General features: G+C 50.6%; 2 protein-coding genes across 6 annotated transcripts in view; both read right to left on the reverse strand.

Moving 5' to 3' along the window:
• LOC122384194 (liprin-alpha-2-like) overlaps positions 1–19,658 on the reverse strand; it is a 30,541-nt gene extending 10,883 nt beyond the window's left edge. For 2 of the 5 annotated variants that reach the window (XM_043371297.1, XM_043371295.1), the window contains exons 1-12: positions 19,043–19,644; positions 17,309–17,452; positions 15,556–15,795; positions 14,915–15,130; positions 12,512–12,679; positions 11,957–12,202; positions 11,529–11,685; positions 10,987–11,108; positions 3,256–3,368; positions 1,926–2,255; positions 1,237–1,426; positions 839–912 (exon numbers count right to left, since the gene is read on the reverse strand). In XM_043371297.1, the coding sequence (XP_043227232.1) occupies positions 839–912; positions 1,237–1,426; positions 1,926–2,255; positions 3,256–3,368; positions 10,987–11,108; positions 11,529–11,685; positions 11,957–12,202; positions 12,512–12,679; positions 14,915–15,130; positions 15,556–15,795; positions 17,309–17,452; positions 19,043–19,297 (2,255 nt within the window). In that variant the 5' untranslated portion in view covers positions 19,298–19,644. Of the gene's footprint in view, positions 1–838; positions 916–1,236; positions 1,427–1,925; positions 2,256–3,255; positions 3,369–10,986; positions 11,109–11,528; positions 11,686–11,956; positions 12,203–12,511; positions 12,680–14,914; positions 15,131–15,555; positions 15,796–17,308; positions 17,453–19,042 lie in introns of all 5 variants that reach the window. The other 3 variants (XM_043371296.1, XM_043371298.1, XM_043371294.1) reach the window with 2 other exon arrangements.
• Positions 19,659–22,792: 3,134 nt separating this feature from the next.
• On the reverse strand, positions 22,793–24,581 carry LOC122384195 (phenoloxidase-activating factor 3-like). Its single transcript, XM_043371301.1, has one exon. It carries the CDS (start codon positions 24,514–24,516, stop codon positions 23,173–23,175), a length of 1,344 nt encoding a protein of 447 aa, XP_043227236.1. The 5' UTR covers positions 24,517–24,581; the 3' UTR covers positions 22,793–23,172.
• Between the last annotated feature and the right edge of the window lie 1,977 nt (positions 24,582–26,558).

Consider the following 26,558-nt stretch of genomic DNA (forward strand, 5'->3'; position numbering starts at 1 on the left):
TCCATTACCAATGAATGGTTACATCAATTACGTAATTCGGACCAAAAAGGAACAAGTATTCAGAAGTGGTGCGTTAGAGTTGTTTTGTTCATTGTAAGCAGAAAATAGTTAATCTTAGAATGTTTATTTAATCCAATACTACAAAACACTAATCAAGAACGTAATTCATACTATGGACTACATAAATTTAACGATTATTCACAAGTGAATCTACCAGTAAGGTCAGTGACTGACAACGGTTTATAATAATTCATTGTTGATTGAATTGACTGGAGTTGTGTCATAACAAGTCTAGTGATTAGCTGACGTCTACTTATTGCTGGTAACCGGGGAACGGACAAGCTGTACGCTAAATATCGATTGGCTTCAGAAATATCAAGCTAGAAGTTGGTTTCAGGTTACCACTACTCCCTAAATGACTGTGTCCGAATGAAAGTGAATGTTTGAATTTATTTCAAAACATTTTTGATAGAGAAAGAGAGCAATTCAAAACGATGTTTACTGAATGAAATACTAACGTTTTAAATATAGATATTGAAATGCAAATGCATGTAATTGAGCCACGTGTTTGCATAGCGTGCAACTTGTCCATCCCAGAAAAGTTCCACTCTGTTATCCAAAGACACCCCGCAGACTACACAGTACGAGTCAAAGACCAGCAGCTGACACCGGGACCAGCGACAGCACTAAGACCAGGGACGACACGAGAGTGCTGTTAGTCCCACTACGCCCGGTACAACTACACCCGCGGCGGGCTTATCGTACAGGAGCTGACCGGGGCAGCCGGCTGGCCTGTCCAGCTGATAATGACTGACACGAGTCAGACGCTATCACTCACCTCATGTTGTCGTCAGGGTTAAACGGCTGGAAACGCTGCGAGCGCATGGCGGGAGGACTGCCGTCCGGCACGGTCTTCTGGCGGATAGACGAACGGAGCGTGTCACTCAGGACGGGTACAGGATATCATACTCGTACAGCAAGATCTCAAAGGGTGGCTATCAAAACGGAACCAACAATATTAAATCTACTCAGTTGTCGCCGTAATGTGAGCACGTCAATCAATATATGCCAATACATAAATATGCATCAACAAGACTGAATAATCCACACGAAATGAACACACAAAATACTGTCATTTTGTATCACTGGGGGGGGGGGGGGCACTCAATGCCACGGTGCTCCAGCAATTTCCCACATAACGAGATCTGGGCGACCGTGATGCAGCCGCTGACTCACCGTGTGGTACTTCATGAGCGCCTCGGCCCGCTGCGGCGACAGCGCCTGCGACTTGGGCGTGGAGCGTCCGGAAACGGGCGGCGAGAGGCGACCCGAGCGGGACAGCAGGTTCAGGTGGTCGACGCTGCCGACCCGCGACTCCAGCTCTTCAGCCCGCATCTCCGTGTTCTGCTTCTCCTCCTGGATCATCCTGGAAAAGGGACGGTACATCTCATCTCAACACTATGCCAGCACACAGATGGACATGGTGAGTCACTTGCCATGTCGGGAAGACACACAGACATCGTCTGCAGCCCGTATTGGGGTGGCCGGAGGCAGCTCTTTCACAATATGAAGGGATGGTACACGTAATAAACAACCGCTCAGTTGTAACAAGTCCATGTCCATGACAGATGTAGAATGACGATAATAACCTCAAGTTTATTGTAAAAGAAAAAGCTTTCGATACATACAGTACATACCTTGTTCACTGTCAATGATCAATGTCAATCTCATTGACAGTGATCAAGATACTGTAAAGCTTTGTCCTTTACAATAAACTTGAGTTATTATCGTCTTTCTACAACCACTCAGTCGTAAGGTTGCATAACCATCACCCACGGTAAACGACCCCAGTTGGGAAAGCGTAGAGCCGCGCTTACAGGAAGAACGCATTACACACACCGGCGCGCTGATCTAGCATGTCGCACCTGATTTCGTTGTTGATGGCGTCCAGTTGGTCCTGCAGCATGATGGCCAGCGTCTGGGCGTCCGTCTGACCCGTGGGCGAGAGCGTGCTGAAGATGCTGTCGGCGTCCTCGACCTCGTCCTCCTCGTAGCCGGCCGCCCCGGCCGCGCCGCCGGCGGAGGAGGCGCCGGCCGTCTCCCAGTCGCCGCCGCCGTCCGGCTGGTCCCCGACGGCCGCCGGGGCGCCGGCCGCCAGCCGGGAGCCCGGGCGGCGCGGCAGCGAGCGGCCGTCGAAACTCGTGTGGGAAGTGGAGCGCACGAAGCCCGACTCGCCGCCGCTCGGCGAGAGATTCCTGCGGTGAGACCTGAATTTAGCGCCCTATTTCATAGAGCGACGGACAAAACAGTCAAAAGGGGACGATTTTACAATACTTCAATCCAGGAATAATTTACGTTTAAAGGATCATGACATCATTCCTCATTATATGAACTTTAAAGCAATAAGTTACGGTAGAAAGGAAACATTCGGAAAATCACAGTGCTCTGTCAGGTCAGGCACACTGACTAAGCGAGATCTCGCAGACGGCAGAGTCTAACTGCTCTGTTAAAAGTCTTCCGACAGCAACAGGCGGCGGGCAGACACAGAGGTGATGGTGCTCGGACGGTGAGAGCGACAGCAAAGCGTGCGGTGCGGCGCGGTGCGTACAGACGGGTGGAAACTCACCTCCGGCGAACGGCACTCGATGGATACTCACCGCGCTGAGGTTTCAAGATACACACTAACCGGGCGGCGGCGACTTCAGATTGAAAGACCCTTTGCCGCACAGGATCCTACCCTATATCCAACCAGTGACCACACCTGATCGCTGCAGGGACTATACCAGATTCTCACTATATAACCACCAAATCGACATCTTACCAGACTACCAGTCCTTCAGTGACTATAACTATAGACTGAATCAGTGACTAAGCCTTCATCAGTCCCCAGTGACCGTACTTACCTCAGCTCCCATTGCCCACCGATAGCTGTTCACTAACCTCATCAGAGCTTACTTTGGTACAATTCAGCCTTGCGCAGTCTTGCTTAGCTTACCAGTCTCACTGTTAACTACCTATACGAGCGTCTTCCCCCATGTAGCATCGAGCGGAGACTACACGAAAGTGGGCCGCCACCACAAACGCTAACACCACCACCACAATAGAACGGACAATCCGTATTCTGTACCGGTTAACACTAAATCGTATCTGACCGGCTCAACTATCACCCAGCACTACAACACTAAACGCCACCACCGGACCGGACCGACGGACCGGACCAACCCGGACCGAATGCCGGACGGACGGACGGCGCACCTGGTGAGCGCCTCCGTCTGCTGGATGTTGTAGGCGATCTCCTGCGTGAGCAGCTGCTGCTTCAGCGCCTCCATCTCCAGGTGCAGCTTGGACATCTCCTGGAGCAGTCCGCCCTGTGCAGCAGCGCCGCCGCCGGCGAGCCGCGGTCAGACACGCACACACGGCGGGGCGGCGGGGCGCGGCGCGCATGCGGTGCAGGGTGCAGCTCTCTGTCAGTCAGTCCGGCTCGGTTACTCACGGCTCGCCGGTTACCAGGAACGCCTGTTGGGTGAGCTGAGGAGGCGGAGGGGGCGGCGCGGCGGACGGCACCGCCACCATCTGACGCTGCACCTGGTCCACCTCGTGCTGCAGCCGGCCCAGCTGGCCCGACATCCTGGCCTGGGGGCAGGCGACGTCAGCCGCTCCCAGACACACCCAGACAGGACAGACCGACAGACGGGACAGATGCACTGTAGGCCGGCAGCCTGAAAAAGCGCTAGAAATTCCCCCAAACTGACTGTCCGCAATATGAACAAAATAGGTATCATTTAATCCCAAATTGATCGAAGAATACGATTCCGATGCTAGTTTTGCCCTAAGGTCAAAATTGAGGTCGTCAGTTGTCACCAAACACAAGACAATTTAGACTCTCTATAGGCCACCACATTTACCGATTTTAATGATGAACTTTAGTGGTAATTTATTAGTTGGCCAATCGTCGTTTTGAACGAAATTTCCTGTCAGACTAGTTCAGGGCACTGTTGTTCACTGTGCCAACATCATTCTGACATATTGCATCGCTTTTCTGCAAGATAAGCTAGCTGTTTGCAAGCAGCTGCAAGACGTAATTTAAAATCATATCCAATTTTTTAATTAGACTTTTATAAAAACGTTATTTCGAGCGGCTAAAAATGAACATTTCATACTAGCCTCTGATTACTCATCTTTTGTTCCATATAGGTGCTTTGCTGCTTTTCCCTGCTACTTTTCGAGATATGCGCCAGTAAACCACATGATGTAGGGGCAATTGTCACCTCTCCGCTCTACTGAAGGCCCGGCGCCCTTTAAAACGCTGGAAGTTGTGAAAAACAAACGCTTATAATCTAAATGAAATATATGTCCATGAGCTCAGAATTGATCAACGCACACAATGCTGTCAACATTTCTGGGCCAAACTAAAAAATTCAGTCATTATTAACCCCTAAACACAAGTCAGTGATAATCAACAACAACTTGCTCTTTAGTTAGACTTTTTGAGAAATGTTATTTCGAGCCGTTAAAAATGGCCATGCCATACAAACCACCAATCATCTTTCTGTCATGCCCTACTCGCAATTTTTGCTAATGCCTGCTACTCTTCGAGGTCACGTGACCTCACCATTAAAAGTGAATGGGGAAATAAGGAAACTGTTGTTTTTGCGCATGGAATGATTTCAAACTATCTCAAGCACACGGAATCGTGATTTTGTGCACTCCTTGCAAGATCCGATGCTTTACTTTTGCATTTTTGACCTTCCGTGACGTCATTTATGACGTCACACCGGTCATAGGAGTTTCTCGTCAATAACTCATGATCAAATTGAGCCAGCGACTCGGGAAAGCCACCAATGGACTCGGGAAGACCTCCCGAATCGAATGATATGCGATACGACCTCCTTCGATTAAGTTCGTGGCCTGATGGGCTCTGAACTGACCTTGACTCGAGGTCAATACCTTAAGTTGACCTCACCCGAACAAAAAGTATACCATTCGACGCGCCTGAGCCAGGCGAACACGATGGTGCCAAAATCGCTGCTCTGCGGCCATTTTTGGCGAAATTATTTGCCAAAAACCAAACCCTACCTTGGGCTTTTTGACTTCACCTCAGAGGTTACCGGTTGACCTGGGACCTTAAAATCGGGTATCAATCGTTCCGCCTTGAAACGGCGCACACGCTTGTTTTTTCCGCGAGGCTCTAGCTCCATTAGGGGCGAAACGGCAAAAAGGGGTCGTACCAACCCTCCCCCTCGGCCGGCCGAGGGGGTGGGGGGTCCGACAATAGGTCCGGCGAGGGTTAAGCAGCCCCACTTCGTTTTTAGCATGTTTGCTTGTCACTGAGATCAACAACTCAATCACAAATAATTTCTAGCACTTTTCCGGACCCCCGGCCCAGTGTGAGATGGAGCAGGACAGAAGCCCCGCTAATTAAAACGAGATTATCAAGGGAAGGCTAAGCAGGAAAAGGACCAGGCAGGTCGAGTTAAGGGAGATAAAAGGACGGATGCTCCAGGATCAAAGGCAGGGCGAGCAGTCATCCTGGCGCAGGATGTGGCGGATGGCAGTATACGGTGCGATACGGCCGAGGTGGCGGATCCGGTCCGATTCCATGTGCAGATAGGATATGAGGTGAGCAATGGCGAGAGACATGGCACAATCCCTACATGACGGAAGCTGTTCAATGTTCGTTCCCATCAATGGAGAATATGGCCAAATGTCGCATAGACACGTATGGCGACGCAGAGCCGGCAAGGGGATTAGGAGAGGACATGACTGAGAATATCTACACGCTTCCCATCACTCCCAGGCAACATACACCAGTATAACGCCTTTTGGGGCGACTAACGGAGCGAGCGAGAGGGTGAGCCTTGCACGTGCGAAATTTTGACGGGGTACCTCCAGCTGACTTGTGCACGGCACCCTACTAACCGGTCTCTAGCGATGTGCCAAATTTGAGCACAATCGGCCCAGCCGTTCTCGAGATCTGGAAGCGGCACCCTGCACGTGCGCACGTGCAAAATGGGTCCCAACTGACTTTTGCACGGCACCCTACTAACCGGTCCCTAACCATGTGCCAAATTTGAGCGCCATCGGTCCAGCCGTTCTCGAGATCTGGAATCGACCTCTGCACGTGCGCACGTGCAGCAGCACCCCAATATGCATGGATATGCATTGCCTAGTGGGTGCCTACCTACATGCCAACTTTCAGCGCAATCGGCCAAATAGTTACCAAGATATTGCAACAATTACAAAAGTGACACCTCTTCGTTTTGCACGTGGCACGTGCATAAGGGGTCACCCACATACATCGGGAATAGTCCAATACTTGGTAGAAGGAATGAAGCTACCCTACAAAAATTACCGCGTGTAAATCGGTCAAGTGGTTGCTGAGATATAAGCGTCGCAGAAGCGTGACCACGGCCGGCCGGCCGGCCGGCCGGCCGCTCTGCCGTCGGGAGGAAAAAAGCCGTATCTGGGGCACTTTTTCGAATTGAAAATTGTTCAGGAGAGGCAAAAACGCGTTTTTTGTTATAAAATTCGTTAACTTTGCTCAATAACGAAACAAAACATACTGCAGTGATCGGAAAGAAGTTTTACATCCAATGAAAGTGGTTATAAAAGGGAAATTATTTTAACCTAAAAGCAAAAGGCGAAAACCTTTTTTGCTTCCAATTCAACCCCGAGTTTGCGGAATATTTCACGAAAAAAACCGTATCGTGGAAGAAAGCCGCATCGTACGAGACACCTGAGCAATACTGTCATGAAAAAAGCCGTATGTCTGATACATTGGTTAACCGATCGGGAATAAAGCCGTATCGTCATTTTTGTTTAATCATATTGTCGTCAAAAAGCAGTATCATCAGTGCATTTGTATTGACAGTACATATTTGTCCATAAAAGAACTAAAGCAGTTCCGCTGCTGGTTCCGTTCCACTGCTTCAGCTCTCAAGTATGGATATTTAATTGAACGTTCGATACAAAAAACAAACATGATACCCATTTTAAACTACAGCATCCATGCATAATCGCATTATTGTCGTAACTTTAGGCTCTTGGATTCTGATTGCGCAGGGTGCCATCAAAAGACAGCTTGACCAATCGACCAGGGACGTAGCCAAGGGGGGGGGGGGAGCACAGGGGCCATGCCCCCCTCTAAAGGCGAAAAATAAAATAAAACTTAATAAAAAATAACCACAGCTGCACCACACCCCAAGAGATAGTGGGCCAAATCCGAGTTTTCCTTTTCTGGAGGAGCACGACACTAGGCAGCGACCTGTGGCCCCTCCCTGAGCAAAATCCTGGCTACGTGCCTGCAACCGACAAGGGGAATCACGAATGCTGTCTTTGTACGGTGCTTCAATTTTCGATTACACTGGACTCCAGAGTTAATTCTGAGCCACCGATATATTCGGAGAGATGAGTGTGCCGGTCTGCCGCTGCGCCGGAGCCACGGCGACAATGTCGAGAGAACCGAGATAGTGTAGTTTCCCATCGTCGATCTGCAGACCTCAAAGCACTTCAAGGGGGCAAGAGACGATGAGTGGGAATGTTGCTGATTAGCTGGACACAAGGTTCCCGGAAAAGGGACGCTGTTAAGTCACGTGGTGCGCAGCTATAAGCACGGAACCGCCCGGCTCCTGAATCAAAATAGAGGATTGTGTAAGAACTTCAGGAATTCCCGTAAAGAAACTGCATCTACAAAGCCTGTGCGAAACATCTAGGGCGACAGCACTGTGCCGCGGCTGAGGGTGTAAGCAAATGCCGCCTCATTGACGGAGATCGCTTGACTGCTGAGAGCTCCACACGTCTGCGGGAACGCTCATTAGAGGGCGCACCCTCAAAAGGCCCCTGCATGTGCACTCGTATTCACAGGGCATGATTATAGCGCCTACTGCAACAGAGCAGAGGGCTATTCAGTACGCTTTGCTGCATCCTTCACCGGCCACAGCTGTGCTGGTAGGCTCTGGGCAGCTGCCCGTAGAATATGACAATGTTGGGCTTGTGTGGGTGCTACAAGGTAGCCTAAATTTCCAATATGATTGAGCATCATGGGTATGAGGGAGCCGGAAAGAAGACGGTAAAGTCATTGACCAGGAATGAGTGACAGGGGATGACGTCCCAAAGATACATGGGCGTGGTCACAATTATCACAATGAATGTGACGAGGTTGGCAATAGCAATCGACCTTTCACGGTATTCAACTATATCTTCACTATATCTTCAACGGTTTTACGACAAAGATTGTAGGTCGTCGTACTAAGCGTGCCGGCTACGAGCTGCATGTCTATGATGATTACCGGGTCGAACTTAACATGATGCTATTTTGGTTTTGGGGTGGGGTGGGGACAGGGAGGACAAATTAATCATGGGGGAGGCTAGATCGGGTATTTTTATTGCAATTTTAAACGAAGCTGGGGAAAAGAACGGTCGGATTATACTGGCGCTCCCGGCTGGTTAGCACATCAAAATACTGAATGCCCGGCACCCTGCTGACACCACCGAGCTGGCAAAGTTCTGTTGGCTTCAAACTTCTCAAGCTCACTCCCTACTTTATTTCAATTAAAATTCCCCTATAAATGGTCACATATTGCTGCGATCACGTAGCATGTTTGTGTAAATGTTCAACTGTTCCGTCCAGGATATGCCGAAGGCCCGAAGCCATGCTAAATGAGTAGATACGGCTTTCTTCCAAACTGCCTGGACCAACGATTCGGCTCATATTTCACAGGCCACCATCAAATAAAAGCCGTATCTACAAGATACGGCTTTCTTCCTGACTTATCAGTTCCACATTCTTTGTTTGAAATTTTGCATAAATGCCGTATCTGCCGAATTTAAGGATACGGCTTTCTTCCTGCGTGTTTTGCTATCCCTGATGTAACAAATCCGTTTTTGAATTTTTATATTATATATAATATTTTCATTTTTGAGTGTACACACGTTTGAGCAGTACCATTAAACGCGTCATGAAAAGAGCTTTCCAACGATATCAAAAACGAAAAATCGATAAAAATGCGACTTACGGCTTTTTTCCTCCCGACGGCAGCGCTCATACTCAGAAATTTCCGTTAATCTAAGGAAAGACTACGCTCGCTTCGCTCGCTCCGTAATCAATTATAGGCCACAGCCCAATACAGGAACAGCGCAGGACAGGACAGTCAATGATTGTCATTTGTCAGTACCGACACATCCAGACAGGACATGACGGCCACGAAATTCACTGTCAGTTACTCCCCGACACAGATTATATAGGACAGGAGAGCCAACTTCCCTTTAGTTCCAGACAAGACAACCATCATAAGCCGCTACCCGACACGCAAAGAGAAGACGTGACGGGATAGTCACTGGCAGCCCACAGTCCCTCGCCGACAAATTAATTATTACGAAGAACATGAGGGGACCATCAACGAAAATAAATGATCAGTAGGGCATCGGTCACAATCCACCAAGAACGTAAAATACACGGGATGTTATAAATATAACATGTCAAATAAAACGTTAAAAACAATCAAGAAATGCTGGAACATTCCAAGAGCGTGATATCACATCATGTTAACCCGCGCACCGACGGGGGTCTGCGCCAACTTAGTACCGACGGGGGGGGGGATGACCGCCCCCCACCCCCTGAGATCTCGAGAACGAAGCAAGATAGCGACAAGCGGTAAACGGCATCGGATACGCACGGTCAAGATCTACAATTCTCGAATAACTTTCGAATTAGTCAAGATAGGAACAAACTAAGGGCATCATCGTGATCCTCTCGTCAATCCGCATCGAATGATATATATGTTGACCTCGAAAGGTCAAGGTCAAAGGTTGACCTCAGGTCACGTGACCTCGAGGTCATCATGTATATCATTCGATGCGTCTTGACGAGCTGAACACAATGAGACCATCCACGCGTCTGTATCTTGTTCCTGTACGGAGTTATTGGCCAAAAACCTTTGGTGACCTTTGATGACGTCACATGACCTCACAGCTGCCCAACAGCAAAACAGACCTCAAGGTAGTGAAGGTTGATCGTATATGAAGTCATGTATGGTATATGGGGCCATTCCGACCCGTTTTAGTGGTAAAAACAGGGAGTTGATTTTTCCCCCATTGACTTATAATGGGGAGGTCGCGAAATTGACCTGACCTTAGGTCACCGATATCAAAATTCCGAGATATACAAATTGTAGCTACTAATGACCTAATAACATCCTGCGACTTTCAAAGGCCTCCGACATCTACTGTAGCTCTGGCACGGCGACAAAGTTGCAAAAAAGTGACTTGAGGTTGGGTCATTCAAAGTGACCTGGTGACCTGACCTTGAAAGGTAGGAGGTTCAAACTTGCACACCATGTGTAAAATTGATAAGGGAATAGTCATACCAAATTTCGCGGCGCTACGCGCCGCGGTTTTCCCGCTATTCGCGAAAAACCTCAGGGGGGGCGGATATCCGCCCCCCCCCGTCGGTGCGCGGGTTAAGATTCGTACTAGCACTTATTAACTTAACCAACAAAAGAAAAGAAAAAAATTAACGAAACATATTTTCCGATACGGTAACAAACAAACAGCAGCTAAGTTCGACGGGTTTCGGGAATTGAACAGAATGCTTATTGTCCACTCACAATGATGGACCAGCCTTATGGGAGTGTGTCTGAGGAAGTAATGTCAACAGTGCAGAGTGTCACGGCCGCGGTGAGCTGTACCAAAGCCGGGATGGATGCGATGAGACGGGCCGGGCGGGTTGTGATGAGGCTGGTCAAGACGGGATGCGACGAGTAGAACCCGCAAGACAGATGGGAGAGACAGAACGGAACGAGTCGGGAGAGCAGAGGACGCGATGAAAAAAAAGATATGAAATAGAACGGTAATGGACGGCTGAGACGGGCCGGTTATTCTACGGGTCAGTGTAGACATCAGTCGGGGTCCCGGCTCCACCAGTGTCCACTGATGTCCACTGAAGCCGAGTGCAGCCGCGGACCGTGCCGGCAGGGCGGTGATCCGTACCTTTTCCAGCTGCATGTCCTCGAGCACCTTCCTGGTGTGGTCGAGCTCCTGCGTCAGCGAGTTCTTCTCCTCCAGCGCCGTCATCCGCTCCTTCAGGTGCAGCTGCAGACGCTCGTTGGACTCTGTCGGAGCCGGAGCGCGGTCACCAATCGAAACCATCGACCGGTTACCAGCCCATTGTCACCAGATTGTCACCAAATGAAAACAGTGGCCGGGCCGGTCACCAACACCACACCAAGGATCGGTCACACCACACCACCGACTGGCGGACACACTCGAACCCGACAGACTTTAAAATCCTGACGCCTTTCCCCTCTCCTGGTTCGATCCCATCACACAAACAACGCTGCCACACCGTACAGCAGCTCAACTCGGCAGCACACGTCTATCCCAACCGCAAGATAAAAACGTACCCAATTTAAAACCAGAACAAACTAACCATACTTAGACAAAAAAAAAAAACACTGACAAAATGCCAGCATCCTGATCCTTCACTGACTAATGCACGCCCCGCAATGTCACCATTGCCGCAGCCTTCTCACCGGAGAGCAGTTTGTCGACGGTGGCCGAGAGGCGCGCGTTGTGCTCCTCGTTCATTTTCAGCCGCTGGGACATGCGAATCACCTCGCTGCTCTTCTCCTCCAGCTGAGATTCGAGCCGGCCGATCCTGTCCTCGGCAGAGCCGTGACGCTCCTGAGCCTGCGGAAACGGCCGGTGGGTGAGAGGCGAGGGCGATTTCCCAGAATTGTCCGGCTGAGCCAGTTACGGTCAAACTGGGACTCGACTATGGGGACTCGTTAGCAGCTCGCGGGCATTCAGCGTCAGGCGATAAACCGGGTGGGGAAGCAGAGTGAACTACTGTATGGACTGTGCCCGGTTACTGGTTAGCCGTAAAGACCCAGGTCCAACTTGAACCTACCTGCGTGAGAGCGACCATTACCCGACAAGTCCGTAGTATAACAACCCTTACCTGCGTGAGAGCAGCCATCCGGCGGCGAAGCTCCTCCTCGACATCGGGGAGCTTCGAGTACTGGGCGAGCTTCTGCTCAGTCAGCTCCAGCTTCTCCTGGATGGCCAGGATCTTCTCGTTCTGCAGCTTCAGCTGGGCCTCCTTGTTCTTGAGCTCCTCTTCGAGTTTCTCGCCGTTGTCCCGCAGCGCGGTCGACTCTCGCTGGGCGTTCAGGTAGCGCTGCTCCAGGGTGGCTATCCGCTCCTCCTGCGGACGGAAGCCGCAAGATACAACATTCGTCAGCTAAAGCAAGTCGACTGTTAGACACAAATATGGCACACAAGCTTCAGCTCAAACAGAGTGAATCAAGTACTGTGACAAACACTGGACCCTCTAGATCCGATATTGATCCGTAAAAATAGATCCAGAGCAACGTTTAATTGAAGAAACATGGTGGCGCCCTGCTGGCTCATGTTACGATATTAGTTGGGTCCCAGCCAGTCCAGCCAGTACTGTTTTCGCCAGTCAATAACTGACTAATCCAAGGAAGCAACGCGACTCTCCCTACGACATTACCTGGTCCAGCTTCTGAGCGTTGTTCTCCTTCAGATCTCGCTGCAGTTTGCTGGTGACATCTCTCTCCTTGAGCAGGTCCTTCTGGCAGCGGGCCAGGGCATCCTCGAGCTCCTGTACGCGGGTCTGCAGCTCCGTGACTCGCCGCTGAGACGTGCTGATCTCAGAGGTCTGCCGGGGGACGGGAACGGGTCAGATGGGGTCAGATCCGGGGGTTTGGGCGCCCGGACTACCGTGGTCATCGGCGGGGGTCAGATCCAGGAGGACCGGAAAGAAACGGACAGCGCCGCATTGGTGAGGGAGGTGATGGAGGGAGCTCCAATTCAGAATTTTGTAGAAACTGTTTGTTTGTTTGTTCATTTATTTGTTTGTTCATTTACTTGTTTATTAGGGCTTTAGGGCGCGCCGACTGTGGTGGTCATTTTGCGCCTATCGGTAGTGGAAACAGAGCATGACAGCGATGAAGTGCAGCAGTTGTGAGCTGGACCGAGTGACAACGATGAGTCACCGATCAGGCAGCGAAGGGGAGGGGAAGGTCGGCCGGGCGGCGCCGCCCCGCCCCACTGACAGTCGGTACAGTGTCCAGCTGCGGTGACCGCTCGATCAGCGACAGGTCAGTGGCCGTCCCAAAAGCCGAGCTGGTCATGGGTAGTGCGCTCTGCTAGCGTGCACTTATTTCTTTTGCCGCCGAATAATTTCACCATTATTCATCATTCCGTGAAGTCGCATGAAAAATTGACGACAAACAGGAAAACCTCGAGCCCGTAACACGTAAAAACCGAACGAGGGCGTAAACAGACATGAATTCACGCATGGTGCGCTCAGAATTAGCTTCGACTGCAATATGTTGAATGCCACCGTCATTTTCCCTGATCGCAGATCGCCATTCACTGCCATCTTTAGTTTGAACGGACTAGCAGCCATGCTGGTTGTGAAAAACAGTTCTTCGGTTTCGCCTTTGAAAATGCCAACGGCAGAAAACAATCGTACATCTCATGAGAGTACACGCCAGCACAGCAGTGTTATAAGATATCACCCAATTTCTGGCAATTACGGAATTTCTGGGACTTCTATTAGCAGCTTCTCGCTTCGTGACTCAGCTTCCGAGATCTCTGAAAGGCTGGTATCTACCCGCCCATCACTATCCGTTCTGGGTTAACTCAACCCTGCGTCTGCATGATGTGTTAACAGCAAACGCCTCCCGCTAATGCTCTTTTCGCCCCCCCCCCCCCCCGCATTCCATCCACATTCACTCGCCTACATTCTGCTATTGTTATTTTCACGGCTTTTGTTGTGGATGTATTATCAGCCTGTTGTGTCCCTATGATGCGGGCCATCGGTTCAACTCATGGCCCGGACAATACTCCGTGCCGCGCATAGCCCGTCCTACAAACGCTGTGACCCCGTTAGGCTCGGGGCATACCGTTGACAGAATAAAGCAGCAGGTAAGCAGTAAGCACCATCGTGTGATGCCGGGTGCGATAAAAACGGGTGGGCATCCAGTCAGCGGCAACAGAGTCCCTCGCCAGGTGGACCAAAAGCCACGGAGCATGCTAATACGACAAGACTGAACTTTATTGGAAATTTCCCAAAATATGAACTCGATTTAATTTTTGAAGAAAAAAATCTTAGGAAGCAAATGCACATTTCACTTTGAAAAAAAAGCTGATGGAACAAAAAGTTTCAGGCACTCTGAGGCCGGTGCATTCAGCGTTATCTCGCCCCTTCCGGATAGCGATGAGTCGCTGTTGGGACGTGGTCAGTAGTCGGTCGCTGACTCGCTGGCCTTCCGGTCGGGACGGGACGGGAAGAGCACCACGACCATCCGACAGGGGGAATGGCCGCGGTTTCGTCCGGACCAGCCACTGACTACTTCTCAGAAACGTGAGAACGTGCAACAGAGCTCCGCCACCGGACGAAGTTCCGCCACCGCGGGCGGACATCCCGAGTAAGACGTCAATGTCCTTACCGAGGCGAGCACAGTATGATGTCACACATCCGTACCGAGCACGGTGTGACGTCATACGTTCGTACCAAGCACGGTATGACGTCACTCGTCAGTACCGAGCGGAACGATGCAAGAGCTCAGACGGCCACCGACCGTGCCCGTCTTAGCGCTACAGTGTCCGTGTTCCATGCTATCGTGCCCGTCTACCATAGCTATGGCATGTGATGGGTGGTCACGCGACAATCAACAAGGTCCGTCACCACACCAGGCGACGGAAAGGGCGAACTATCAAGAAGGAAATTTCTGTTAACAGACACACCAAGTTCTCATGAAAGTCAGCGGCCGGGTTGCGTATAGTGTATACACTGTCATACATATGTGAATGTAGAAGATGAATATGTAGAATCTGTGCTGCGTGTAACCAGGTATGCATGCATGTACGCATGTGGCGGCCGCACCTGGAGTTCGATGATTTTGCGGAGTTCTGCGGCCGTCTCCTCCGTGACGGCCTCGATGGCGCCGTTGGTGAGGGTGGCGGCGGCCGCTCCAGTGGTCGAGTGGCCGTTCGGAGCGGTGCCCTCGGCCGGCGCCGCCTCCCCCGAGCCCTCAGCGGCGCCCGACGCAGCCGACGCGGCCGGCTTGGCCTCCAGCTTGCCCATCTTCATCCAGTTCAGCTGAGGACACGGCATGGGCACAGTCAGTGGGTTGGTGAATCGAGCATCAGTTGTTCTGCATGGCAGTACAAACTACGCCTATTTCGACAAACGCAACAGAAAACACCGTAATAAAGGAAGCTAAATCAAAAATTGTAAATAAATAGGCTAAGAAGTGACAGAAGATTGCCAAAAACACAAACATCGGATGTACTGCACAACAAACGAGCAATATTGTGGGACGTCCAGAATGTGCGATAATCTTGCGCAATGCTGACATGTTTTAGCTGCAAACAAAACTGCTCAATTTGCACAAATGAATCAACCAAGGCGATGTTTATAATCCGTAGGATATCACAAAGACTGGCTCACAGTCACTGTGAAGTGTGAGCCAGTCTTATGTGTGATGCCAAATATCGCGCCTTCGCCGCTCTGTAGGCACCCACCTCCTCCCTGGCGTTGTTGAGCTCCTCCTCGAGCGCCATGTTCTTCTCCAGCGCCACGCGCAGACGGTCGCGCACGCGCTCGTCCAGCGCCTTGTGGTGCTCGAACAGACTCTTCAGTGCTTTGAGCACCTCGGCCTCTGAGGAGACGCCCTGCTGGGCAGCCGCCTGCCGCTTGACCACCGTCATCTTGAGCGACTTCTCGTGCCGCGCCACCAGACACTCGAGGTGTTCCAGTAGCAGCTGAGGAGCGGCAGAGCGCACCAAGATCAGCGTCCGACCGCCAACAAACGCGGCAGGTCAACAAACACGACAGGAGAGCAAACACGGCGGGACAAACACACAGGGAAGGTCCAACAATACGACGAGTCAACAAATAAGCGGGTCAAAAAACGGGGTGGGCCGGCGACCATCACCATAATCGATATAAGATGTTTCGCTGGTCCGTCATATGTCAGATCAGAAAGAACGATCACTTCATGCTCCTTTCCCCATTCATTTACAGAGGATGCAGCAAGGCGAATATTATGAGGCTGCACGTTTGCTGGAGTCAATGTAAAATTCAACGGGAGACCGCTGTCGAGTATGACTCAGTGATGAGGGTGTCTATAGATGACCTGTCAATGCACCCCGGCTTCACGTGGCAATCATGTCGTCTACTTAGCAGGGAGAACTTTACTACAACGACCACACACGGATGGCATCACGGGCATTTTTGTCTAAATCGAATTTTAGCATGTTGATAGGCATGATTGACAAGAGTCGGGGAAAATAAGCTTTCATAAATTCGGTTCCAACATGAAACAAAGTATTGCGACGTTCTCGCAAGCTCTGCGGCTTAATTTGACAATTTTGGCATGCTTCAGATAAATAAGTCACGCATCGTGGGGTATGCTCACTAATATGCATGGTCATTGAACCATAACGTTCGTCTATTGAACCGATGAGAGGACGTTTTACGAAAAGTTCTAAAAGCCGTCTGAGGTGGCACCGTTCAGCCGACTTTCCCCGATATTACGGTAAATTATGTTCGCAACCGCACAAAATAAGCAAACTTTACCCACTGCGTAGGTATGAAGAATTAAAGCTGTTCAAGCTAATTATAACAGTCATAACTGTTTACTGTTTAAAGATCATTTGGCTTGATTATATTTGATAAAGAAGTGATATCATCTACCATGAACTACTTTCTTTCTAGAATGTCAGTCCGAATGACTTGGTGGCTGGCTAATCCTCAGAGTGCCCGCTAGGCAGGACTTGTTGCAAAAAAAAAACGAATCCCAACCACCTCCGGACCAAGACTTCGCCCGATTTACCAATGTTAATTCATTCGCCGAATTTAAACGGACTGAGTGCAGATCACGGCGAGACACAAATATGGGCTATTCCAAGGACAATCATTGCATTGTCCGCGAGGGGCACCGAAGCTGGGTCAAACGACGCATTCATTTAATTCGGGATGCACGTACAGAGCAGACATCACCCGCATGTACAAAACAACGACAAACATTTCAAATGTGGGGGAATAAATACAATAACACTTCTGCCCGACAGCTAACTTGGCATACAGTGTGACTAAGGCTTCCAGTGCAATGTAAGGAAATATCCGCGTGTGAGAAGTCAGGCGATGCCACCTCATTGGACCGACACCGACCGTCCGATAATTCCAAGGTCACACGAAACTGAAAGGCCGGTCCAGTGTCGCGCAGGAAAACAAACCGCACGGAGCTTGTCATCAAATAAAACACCAACCTACCCGAGTATTGTTGCGTTCTGCCTTGAGTTCGGCGATTTCCTCCTCCTTCTCTAGAATCTGGTCCCTGGCCTGGTTCAGCTCTTTGGTGAGGGCAGTCGCTTCCTGTCGCGCTTGGTTCAGGTCTTTCGTCAATGAAGTAAACTCCTGAAAAGGGAACATGTTAGTGATATAAGGTAAAAATGCAATAGTGAGGCGAGGAGTTGGTACAATAATATACAGCATACGATGCAGCGTGGACGGCAACAGACGGTCCAACAATGAAGCTGGAGACGTGCGCGGATCACGAGCTCACCTAGGCTAGGAGGGCAGCCACCTTATCTCCTCGGGGAACAGGACAGTAGTTCTCGAGAATAGTGGCGTCCTCATAGGTAGTCAGGATCGTCACATATGATTATTGATAGTCCATAGTAAATAACATATTGTTTGGGTACATATTTTGAAGGCAGTACAACTGCAGGAAAAATACAACATCGCAGACCGCAGTGACATCAAATTGAACATCTGGGCGAATCGTGCAGGCTATCATAGCTGAGTAGGTCCCGGCTGCAATGGGAGCTAGAATTTAGGAACTGGGACCAAAGTTAAGAATTTTGTCTCTCAAGAGAAAATGTAATGGAAAATCAAACTGCCCACTCATGTAGAAACTACAATGTGTCATGCCTGACCAGGTTTTGGCTTCATCAATCCTGGCAATTTAAATGCATTTATCTAATAAAATGCAGAGGCATGCAGCCAATGAAGCCTAAATTCAATGCTTCTATTGTCCCTTCCAAGGCAGCCTTCCCAATCTCAAGAACATTCTTGCAAGTCAGCTTTAATATATTGGGTAGAGGGATATCAGGGCCAAGATAAATTTAAGGCTACTAATCAATAATAAAAACTCACTCTTATATGGAACACACACATCACACTATGAAAACCCATCTGAATAGGGTACTAAATGTTAGTGCACTGAAATGTTCAGGCCCTTTGATACAAAAACTCATGTTGAAGTGGTATTCATATGTTGGCACTTTACTCTCCATAGGAAGCCAACTTTATTTATGTGACATGAGGAATGGTGCTACATAAATGAATTTGAAACTACAGCTCGGCATACAAAATGTTGGTTTTATAAGTGTTTTAGGTTCATTTTAATGGATTTAATTATTATGTAGGAATGTGTGTAGGTTATATCTAGGGTACTCTCTTAGCAGACGTCACCCGAGCTGCCATATCTACGTCTCACGTGCGCAACAATTGTCTTTTCACGGTTAAATATATAACAAAACATAATCTAACCTGACCTAACCTTACCTACAACCTACAACCTAACCTACCAACCTACAACCTACAACCTAACCTACCAACCTACCTAACTGGATATGGCAGCTCGGGTGACGTGTGCTAAGAGAATACCATATCTAGTTCTAACTGCTTACAAGTTTCCTACAAAGTGTGCCAACTTTTCCTTAGAAAGACTTCTGGTTCTGCAACCTTGCACCAGAGGTCAAGGTAGGTATATGGTGTTTGGGAGATGTCACAAAAGTTATTTGGTAGGTGTTGGATTAGAATGGCTTTGGTCGGATATGCTAACTTGTAGGAGATCCACCAGTGCGAAAAACATGTCCATATGATACACTGGTAAGACCTTATATCAGCAGCATTCACCCAAGAAGTAAAAATAATTGGGCTAAATATTAAGTGTTGGTCACATCTAAAAAATTATTGGAATTACATTAACAAGGAACTCACCTGAGGCAGGTTTGCATCTATTTGTTTCTGCAAGTTGTTTCGTTCTTCTTCGACTTCATGTAACCGAGTCTCTGTTTCATGAAGCCGTTCCTGGATATCTCTGTTGCTCTCCATTAACTTTTGGCGCTCCCCTAGCATTGAGACCATTAATTCCTCAAAATTGGGGTCTTCTCCCCCAAAGGAGGAGTTGCGCTGACTAACATTGTCCTCCGAAATGGTAGGCATCACATCACACATCGACATCATGTACGACATTTTGTCTAATTCACTAGAATCTCAAATAAATAGCACCAGTTCGAATGTCGCTAGACAAAATGTTCACTGTTAAGAAACTTAAAAATCACTTATTCTATTTTATTTCTTCATTATTCATATACGCTGGCTGGTGTCTGAAGCGGTCCATCGGCTGCGGCAATAGTGGCGTCGAAACTTGGTGTCACAGTTCATCCTCGACGCCTAATTATCCATTTAACTCAACACCTATGCACTTGATTTTCACACAGCACGAATCCGAGGGGATATATCACATTCTGCAAGAAAACCTCGTATGTTTTCTTCAACATTCCAACATGCCAGCATCCCGGTCCGCAACCCACCCTCTGAATCGAAGATAGAGACTGATTTGTCGGCGTATTTTGTACTCGACTCCACATCAACTCCACATGGGGATAGTGATGGTTATAGAGTCCAAAAACTGTCAGAAAGGGGCGAAAGAGAGTGCGGTTAGCTCAGTAGCAGATGCGCGCCGCCTAAAGAATATATTAAAAAAGAGCTATCAGCCAGCATCAAAGCAAACAATTCCGGAACATCTCATATCATACAGATGAGCTCTTTTTATTGATTCTGAACGTCCAGCCAGTGCAGACTGCATTCAGCCTCCAGTCGGCCGCCGGGGACGGGAGGGGGAGGGGCAGTGGCGGATCCAGGGGGGGGGGGGCAAAATGGGCATTTGCCCCCCCCCCCCAAACGGCATAATTTTAACATTACGCCTATGGTCGATGCATGGAAAGAATCGATAAATTGTTATGGTTTGCCCCCCACCCCCCCCCCCCCCCAAAAAAAAACTCTGAGCTGGATCCGCCTCTGGGGAGGGGTAAATCTTGGGTAAATCCGGGTAAATCGCCGAAATTGTTTGTTGAATGTCAGAAGTTCTTCTCTTTGCTTGCGCTTCCATAGCCTCCATATAAAATGCGGTCTCGTGGGCAGGGCTGCGGAGTCGGAGTCGGAGTCGGTCGGAGTCGACAGTTTTGACCGGAGTCGGAGTCGGAGTCGGAGTCGATATTGGAAACCCCAGCCGGAGTCGGAGTCGGAGTCACCGAAAATCTGTCGACTCCGCAGCCCTGCCAGGTGTGCAGAGTCGGAGTCGGGAGTTGGAGTCGATCGGAGTCAATATTTCTGCCCGGAGTCGGAGTCGGAGTCGGAGTTGGTTTTTGAAAGCCGGAGTCGGAGTCGGAGTCGGAGTCGCCGTAAATCCATCGACTCCGCAGCCCTGCTCGTGGGAACCTTGGGGAAGGGCCGTGGGCGTGGCCGAGGGGGATGACCGATCACTGCCCAAATGTTTCCCGACTCCCGTGGCTCCACCAATTCGATAGAGTGGCTTAGAAGTATCTATGCGTTTTGTAGTGACTATTAGGTAACGTATTGTGTCAGTGAGGTGGTGTTGTCCCGTTTTAGTGAGACGGAGTACTGTCCAGGGCTGCGGAGTCGATGGATTTTCGGCGACTCCGACTCCGACTCCGACTCTGGCTTTCAAAAACCAGCTCCGACTCCGACTCCGACTACGGGCAGAATTGTCGACTCCGACCGACTCCAACTCCCGACTCCGACTCCGCAGACCTAGCAGGGCTGCGGAGTCGACAGATTTTTGGTGACTCCGACTCCGACTCCGGCTCGGGTTTCTAAAATCGACTCCAACTCCGACTCCGACTCCGGTCACAACTGTCGACTCCGACCGACTCCGACTCCGACTCCGACTCCGACTCCGCAGCCCCTGTACCTAATTGTTTTATTTATAAATGAGACAGTGCTACCGTTTTAGTGAGACGGTGCTTCCGTTTTAGCGAGACGGTGTTTTCGTTTTATGAGACGGTGCTGCCGTTTTAGTGAGACGTTGTATTTTCTTCAGGTGGTACGGTGCTCCGTTTTAGTGAGACGGTGTAAAACAATTAATTGCTTTAATGAGACGGTCCTCCCCGAGATGCAGTGCTTCCGTGATAATGAGACGTTGCTGTCGTTTTGATGAGACGGTGACGGTGTACCTAATTGTTTTGGTGAAATGGAGCTACCGTCAAAGTGAAACAGAGCTGCCGTTGCAGTGAGACGGTGTAATTGTTTTATTGAGACGAGTTTTAGTAAGAGCTACGATTTTAGTCAGACGTGCTCCCGTTTTAGTGAAACGGTGTTCTCGTTGTAGTAAGACTTTGCTGCCGTTTTAGCGAGAATGTATAATTGTTTCATTGAGACATAGACCTATTGAGACTTTGCCGTCATCGTAGTGAGCGGGTATTGTCGGTTGAGCACTGGCGAATCCAGAAAGGCGATCTTGGTTGCGCTGCGTGGGCATATGCCTCCAAAAAAGGGTTTCTCTAAATTCCAAAAAAAGTCATCGGATTTCGATTCGTTGCGCTCTACTGTGCAGTTAAAAGCAAAGTTTTCCTCAGAAACGTTGTGTAGCTTTCGTTAAATTCTCGAAAAAAAAAACGTAAATTTTGGTGGATTTCGGGCGCTGCGGGGCGCCCCTTGGATCCGTCAGTGCGTTTTAGTGAGACGCTGCTGCCGCTTTAGGGAGACGCAATGCTTCTGCTTTAGTGAGACGGTGTAATTGTTTTATTAGTGAGGCGGTGTAATTGTTTTAGTGAGACGGTGTAATTGTTTTAGTGTGCCTGCTGCCGAGGCGGAGTAATTGTTTTATGGAGACTGGGTCGCCGTTTAGTTAGTAAAACGGTGGTACGCCGTTTTGGTGAGACTGTGCTTTGAGACGGTGCTGCTTTTTTATTTGGACGGTACTGTCGTTATTAGTCAGAGGAGTGCAGCTGCCGTTTTAGTGAGACGGTGCTTCCGTTTTAGTGGGACGGTGCTGTCGCTTGAGTGAGACGGCTCTATCTCTTTAGTGAGACGGTGTTTCCGTTTTAGTGAGACGGTGCTACATAAGTGAGACAGTGAGTAAGATGGTGCTCCCATTTCATATTGAGATGGCGCTACGTTAGTGAGGCGGCGCTACTACATAGATGATACGGCGCTGTTGTTTTTGTGAGACGGTGCCTCCGGTTCTTTAGCGAGACGGCGCCACCGTTTTAGCGAGACGGTATTATTGCTGTTTTAGTGAGATGGCGTTACATAGGTGAAACCAGGTGAGACGGTATTTCTGTTTTAGTGAGACGTGATGAGACAGTAGGTATTTCTGTTAATGAGGCGGTGCTGTTGTTTCGGTGAGACGGTGCTGCCGTTTTAGTGACAGCGCTTTTCAGTTCGGTAAGACGGTGCCGCCACGCGGTGTGCTGGCAGTGTGGTTTGCGGTAGACAGTGTTGCCACTCGTCGATCAATGTGGGCTGCCCACAACAATGACGCCCCACTGCTAAGAAATTTTCCAGACATCGTAATCGCTCTGAGCTGTGTCGACTGTCGGATTGGCCCTGGTCAAATAAAACAACTTGAAGAAGGAAAGTGAAAGCGGAGCAGCGTCTTCTGATAGCGTGAACATTTTGCTGACGAGTGACTCAATAATCCCGGTGGAAATAATTCAAATATCATGTTTTATGATATATGTATTACGTATTGTGCAATTCTTCAAATTGAGCAACAGGCGCTGCTCGAGCGAACATGTACGAGCGAGGGCAGTTGGCATGAAATATGAAGTATAGGTTAGCTATAAATGCATTATATCATTGCATGCATTATATAAATGCATATATGCATTATATAAATGCATTATATGGGTATCAGTGGGTATAAACATGAATATGACGATGAAACTCGGTGGACGAATGACTCATAGCTGCTCTCGAAAGTGCAATGCAGTGTGAACCTAATGACCTCCTGTGAATGTATACGAGTATTGACATTGATGCTGAACACACCAAACTAACGTTCAGTGCGCCACACACACGCGCGCGCGCACACACACACAGTGCTAGCTGAGCTGCTGCGCTATCCACTCGGTGAAGGCGGACACCTTGGTGTAGAGTCCGGGGAACTCTGTGCCACACCCGATGCCGGTCGATATGACGCCCACCAGCTCGAACGCGCCGCTCGCGTCGCGCGCCATCAGCGGGCCGCCCGAGTCGCCGGCGCACGCGTCTCGTCGCTCATCATCCCGGCTGCCGGCGCAGAGGTGTGACGGCAACAGGCCGTCCGGGAACCGCGCCCCGAACGCCCGGCTGGCGCGCAGTGCTGCCTCGCAGTCCTCCGGCGGCCACACGCGCAGCGGCACCTCCTGCAGAATATCGGAAATATCGCCGCCGAACTCGAGCATCCCCCAGCCGGCGGCCTCGACGTCCGCGCCCACATGCTCGGCGCCGGCGGCCGGCAGACAGATGGGCTGCACGGACACGGTCCGCGCCACCGGCTCCGACAGACGCACCACGGCCAGGTCGTTCTGCTGGCCGCGAAACTCCGGGTGCATCACCACGCTGGAAATGTTCCGCTCCTGGTGGTCCACCTCATCCGAAGAGCCCAGGTCGTGGTCGCCGATGCGCACGCCGACAGTCCCGGGTGTCTCCCTCCGAAAACAGTGGGCGGCCGTGAGCACGTGCCGGTCGGTGATGAGTGTGCCGCCGCAGAACCAGCTTCCCAGCCCGTCGCCCGTCCAGCGGCCGAACAGCACCATCCACGGCCAGCGATGGCCGGCCGGGCCGCCCTCCAACGGTTCCACCAGCTGCACCGCGCTGCCGCCCAGAATGTGCAGATCCACCGGCGGCACGCGCACGGCGAAAGGCCTCTCTGCACCGAACACCAGCGAGCCGCCGGCGCCGGACTCCGAGCCAGCCACGGACGGCACCCCCGGCCGGCCGCACGAGGGCACCGCGGCGGGCGGAACCGTCGGTGGGGTGACGGGCGCTGCCGTGCCGTGCAGGCTAGCGGCGCTGGGCTCCGGCTTGGCTGGTCTCTGGGCTGGTCCAGTCGGACGCCTGAAGTGTCTCTGGTTCGTCGGCGGGGTGACAGGCTCCGGTTCCGAAGACTCGGAGTTCCGCCCCTCCGGTCGCACCTCTGGCTCGGTGATGTTTGGAGGCTGGGGTCTCCGTCTCGTCACTTCAGGGACTGGACAGCACACTAGCGGTTCACTCTGCTGGAAGCCGCAGACTGTTGGCCGACTTCTTCGGCCTGCCGATTTGTTTCTGTACGCGGGACACTGCGATAGAGCAACGCACCGCATGCCGGCCGCTCTGCAGTCTTCAGCGGTCGCCACAAACTCGAATGCCGCGCTGGCGTGACCCAGCGTCAGCGCCACGGCGATCCAGACCCGGCGGTGCCTCATAGTCCTGCCCCACCGACAGCGTCTCCTGCTCAGCACTGACCGGGCACCGGGCAGTCCGTCCGGCCAGTAGTGTTTATCTGCACAGCGTGGTGACGTCATCCGCCCACCGTCTGGACAGGCTCAGCCGGAGATAACGGCAGCACAATTCGGCAGAACTGCAAACGCCGCATCCCGGCCGCGGCGGCCTTCCCGACCGAGCGTGATTAATCCGCCGTTCCAGTATATTGCGTAAATGTAATTTTACGTCGCATTGGAGATGACATCGCTTCGCAACGCTTCAGATGACATTTCAGGGAGGCTCGTAAGTGGGACGATGAGAAAATAGTCAGTCTAAAAATATCCCACTGTCTATCAAAGCTAACGATATAACTCTGCACATTATCACATGCCTATAACAAGTCGGCGATTTTAGCGGCGCATTCGGTAGGTATAGCTAATACCAGCATTATATACAAGCATGCCTACATGGGTCCGATCGGCACACTGATGCCGTGCGGTAGATACGAGTATTAGCCTTGCGCACATGAGTAACTTATGACTCCTTTATTTATCTCCGAGACAGGCAAGCCAGCTACCCTCAAAGCAGTAGGCATTGGCGCCTAATCACACCAATGACATGGATGACATCCACAAGTCTATTGTGCTTACACACATGTGTTAGCGCTCATGACTATTTTCTGAAAATAAATTGCCGTATAAATGAATAGGGCGATAAATAAATCGCTAATAAATAAATCGTTAATAATAAACCCTATAAATATAAATAAAACCTATAAATAAATCGCCTGATAAATAAATCGCCCGTCTACGATTTATTTATATCGTAGACGAGCGTGCCTGTTGCCGCGTTGCGCTTAAATTGTGTTTATACCTACGCCGTTTTACCTCACCATTTACATGATTCATGAAACGCATTCTACATCAGTGCATAAGTAAGCTTGTGGGTTTCAGCCATGGATGGTGGCGTCACGAAATTTGTGATGCTTGAAGTTCTAGAACGGCTAGACCAAACATCCTCGTGAGAACCAGAAAAGCTGAGTGAAACTGACCTCGGAAACACACTTTGAACGCCGGCACGATACGTGATGCACGACACAGTTACAGGCGTGGTGTGCTGTTGTCCCGGAGCTAGAGGCGTAGTGTGCTGACGTTGCGGGGCTAGTTTGGGGCGTAGTTTGCTGACGTCCCTAGGGTTAGTTAGAGGCGTGGTGTGCTGACGTTAGAGGCGTGGTCCGGGGCTGGTTAGAGCCAGAGGCATGGTGTGCTGACGTTAGAGGTATGGTGTGCCGACGTTAGAGGCGTGGTCCGCGGCTGGTCACTGGTCAGAGGCGTGGTGTGCTGACGTTAGAGGCGTGGTGTGCTGACGTTAGAGGCGTGGTGTGCTGACGTTAGAGGCGTGGTGTGCTGACGTTGCGGGGCTAGTTTGGGGCGTGGTGTGTTGACGTTCCTGGGGTTAGTTAGAGGCGTGCTGTGCTGACATAAGAGCCGTGGTGTGCTGAGTCGCTGACTTCCCGGATTAAAGACGTGGTGTGCTCACGTCCCCTAGGGCTGGTCAGAGGCGTGGTGTGCTGACGTTAGAGGCGTGGTGTGCTGACGTCCGCCGCCCGATTGCGGCCGCCTGTCCTGGCCGGCCGTAATGAGTGTGCCGGCCCCATGTCAACACGTGTCAGCGCGGCCAGCGGCGATATTGGCCGCGGCCGGCCGGCCGGCCCCACGCGTGCCACGCCGGCACATGGCGGCGACACGCGTGCAGATAGCTCGGCCAGCCTGATGACCGTAAACAGACCCATCACGGGGCGCTCCCCCAGGCCACCTGGGTCGACCGGGCTGGTGGCACAGGCCCAAAGAAGGAGGAACAACAGGGCGTGCTTTCGACGACGCTTAATAGGTACCTATATTAAATACTTATCTACCGTAAACGCCAAGGGATTTGAGATATTGCTTTTGCATTTTCAAATAGAAAATGAGCATATGTTTTCTTAATCACAGCATTTATTGTGATCGTGGCATATTTTAAGCTTTTCCGAATTCCGATGACCGTA

The sequence above is a fragment of the Amphibalanus amphitrite genome, unplaced genomic scaffold, assembly GCF_019059575.1.
Source record: "Amphibalanus amphitrite isolate SeventyFive unplaced genomic scaffold, NRLGWU_Aamphi_draft 000183F_arrow, whole genome shotgun sequence".
In the NCBI taxonomy this organism is placed as follows: domain Eukaryota; kingdom Metazoa; phylum Arthropoda; class Thecostraca; order Balanomorpha; family Balanidae; genus Amphibalanus; species Amphibalanus amphitrite.

What these genes read in the sequence shown, in the direction of transcription:
- LOC122384195 (XM_043371301.1), bottom strand. Translation starts at nt 24,516, where the DNA reads ATGAGGCACCGCCGGGTCTGGATCGCCGTGGCGCTGACGCTGGGTCAC.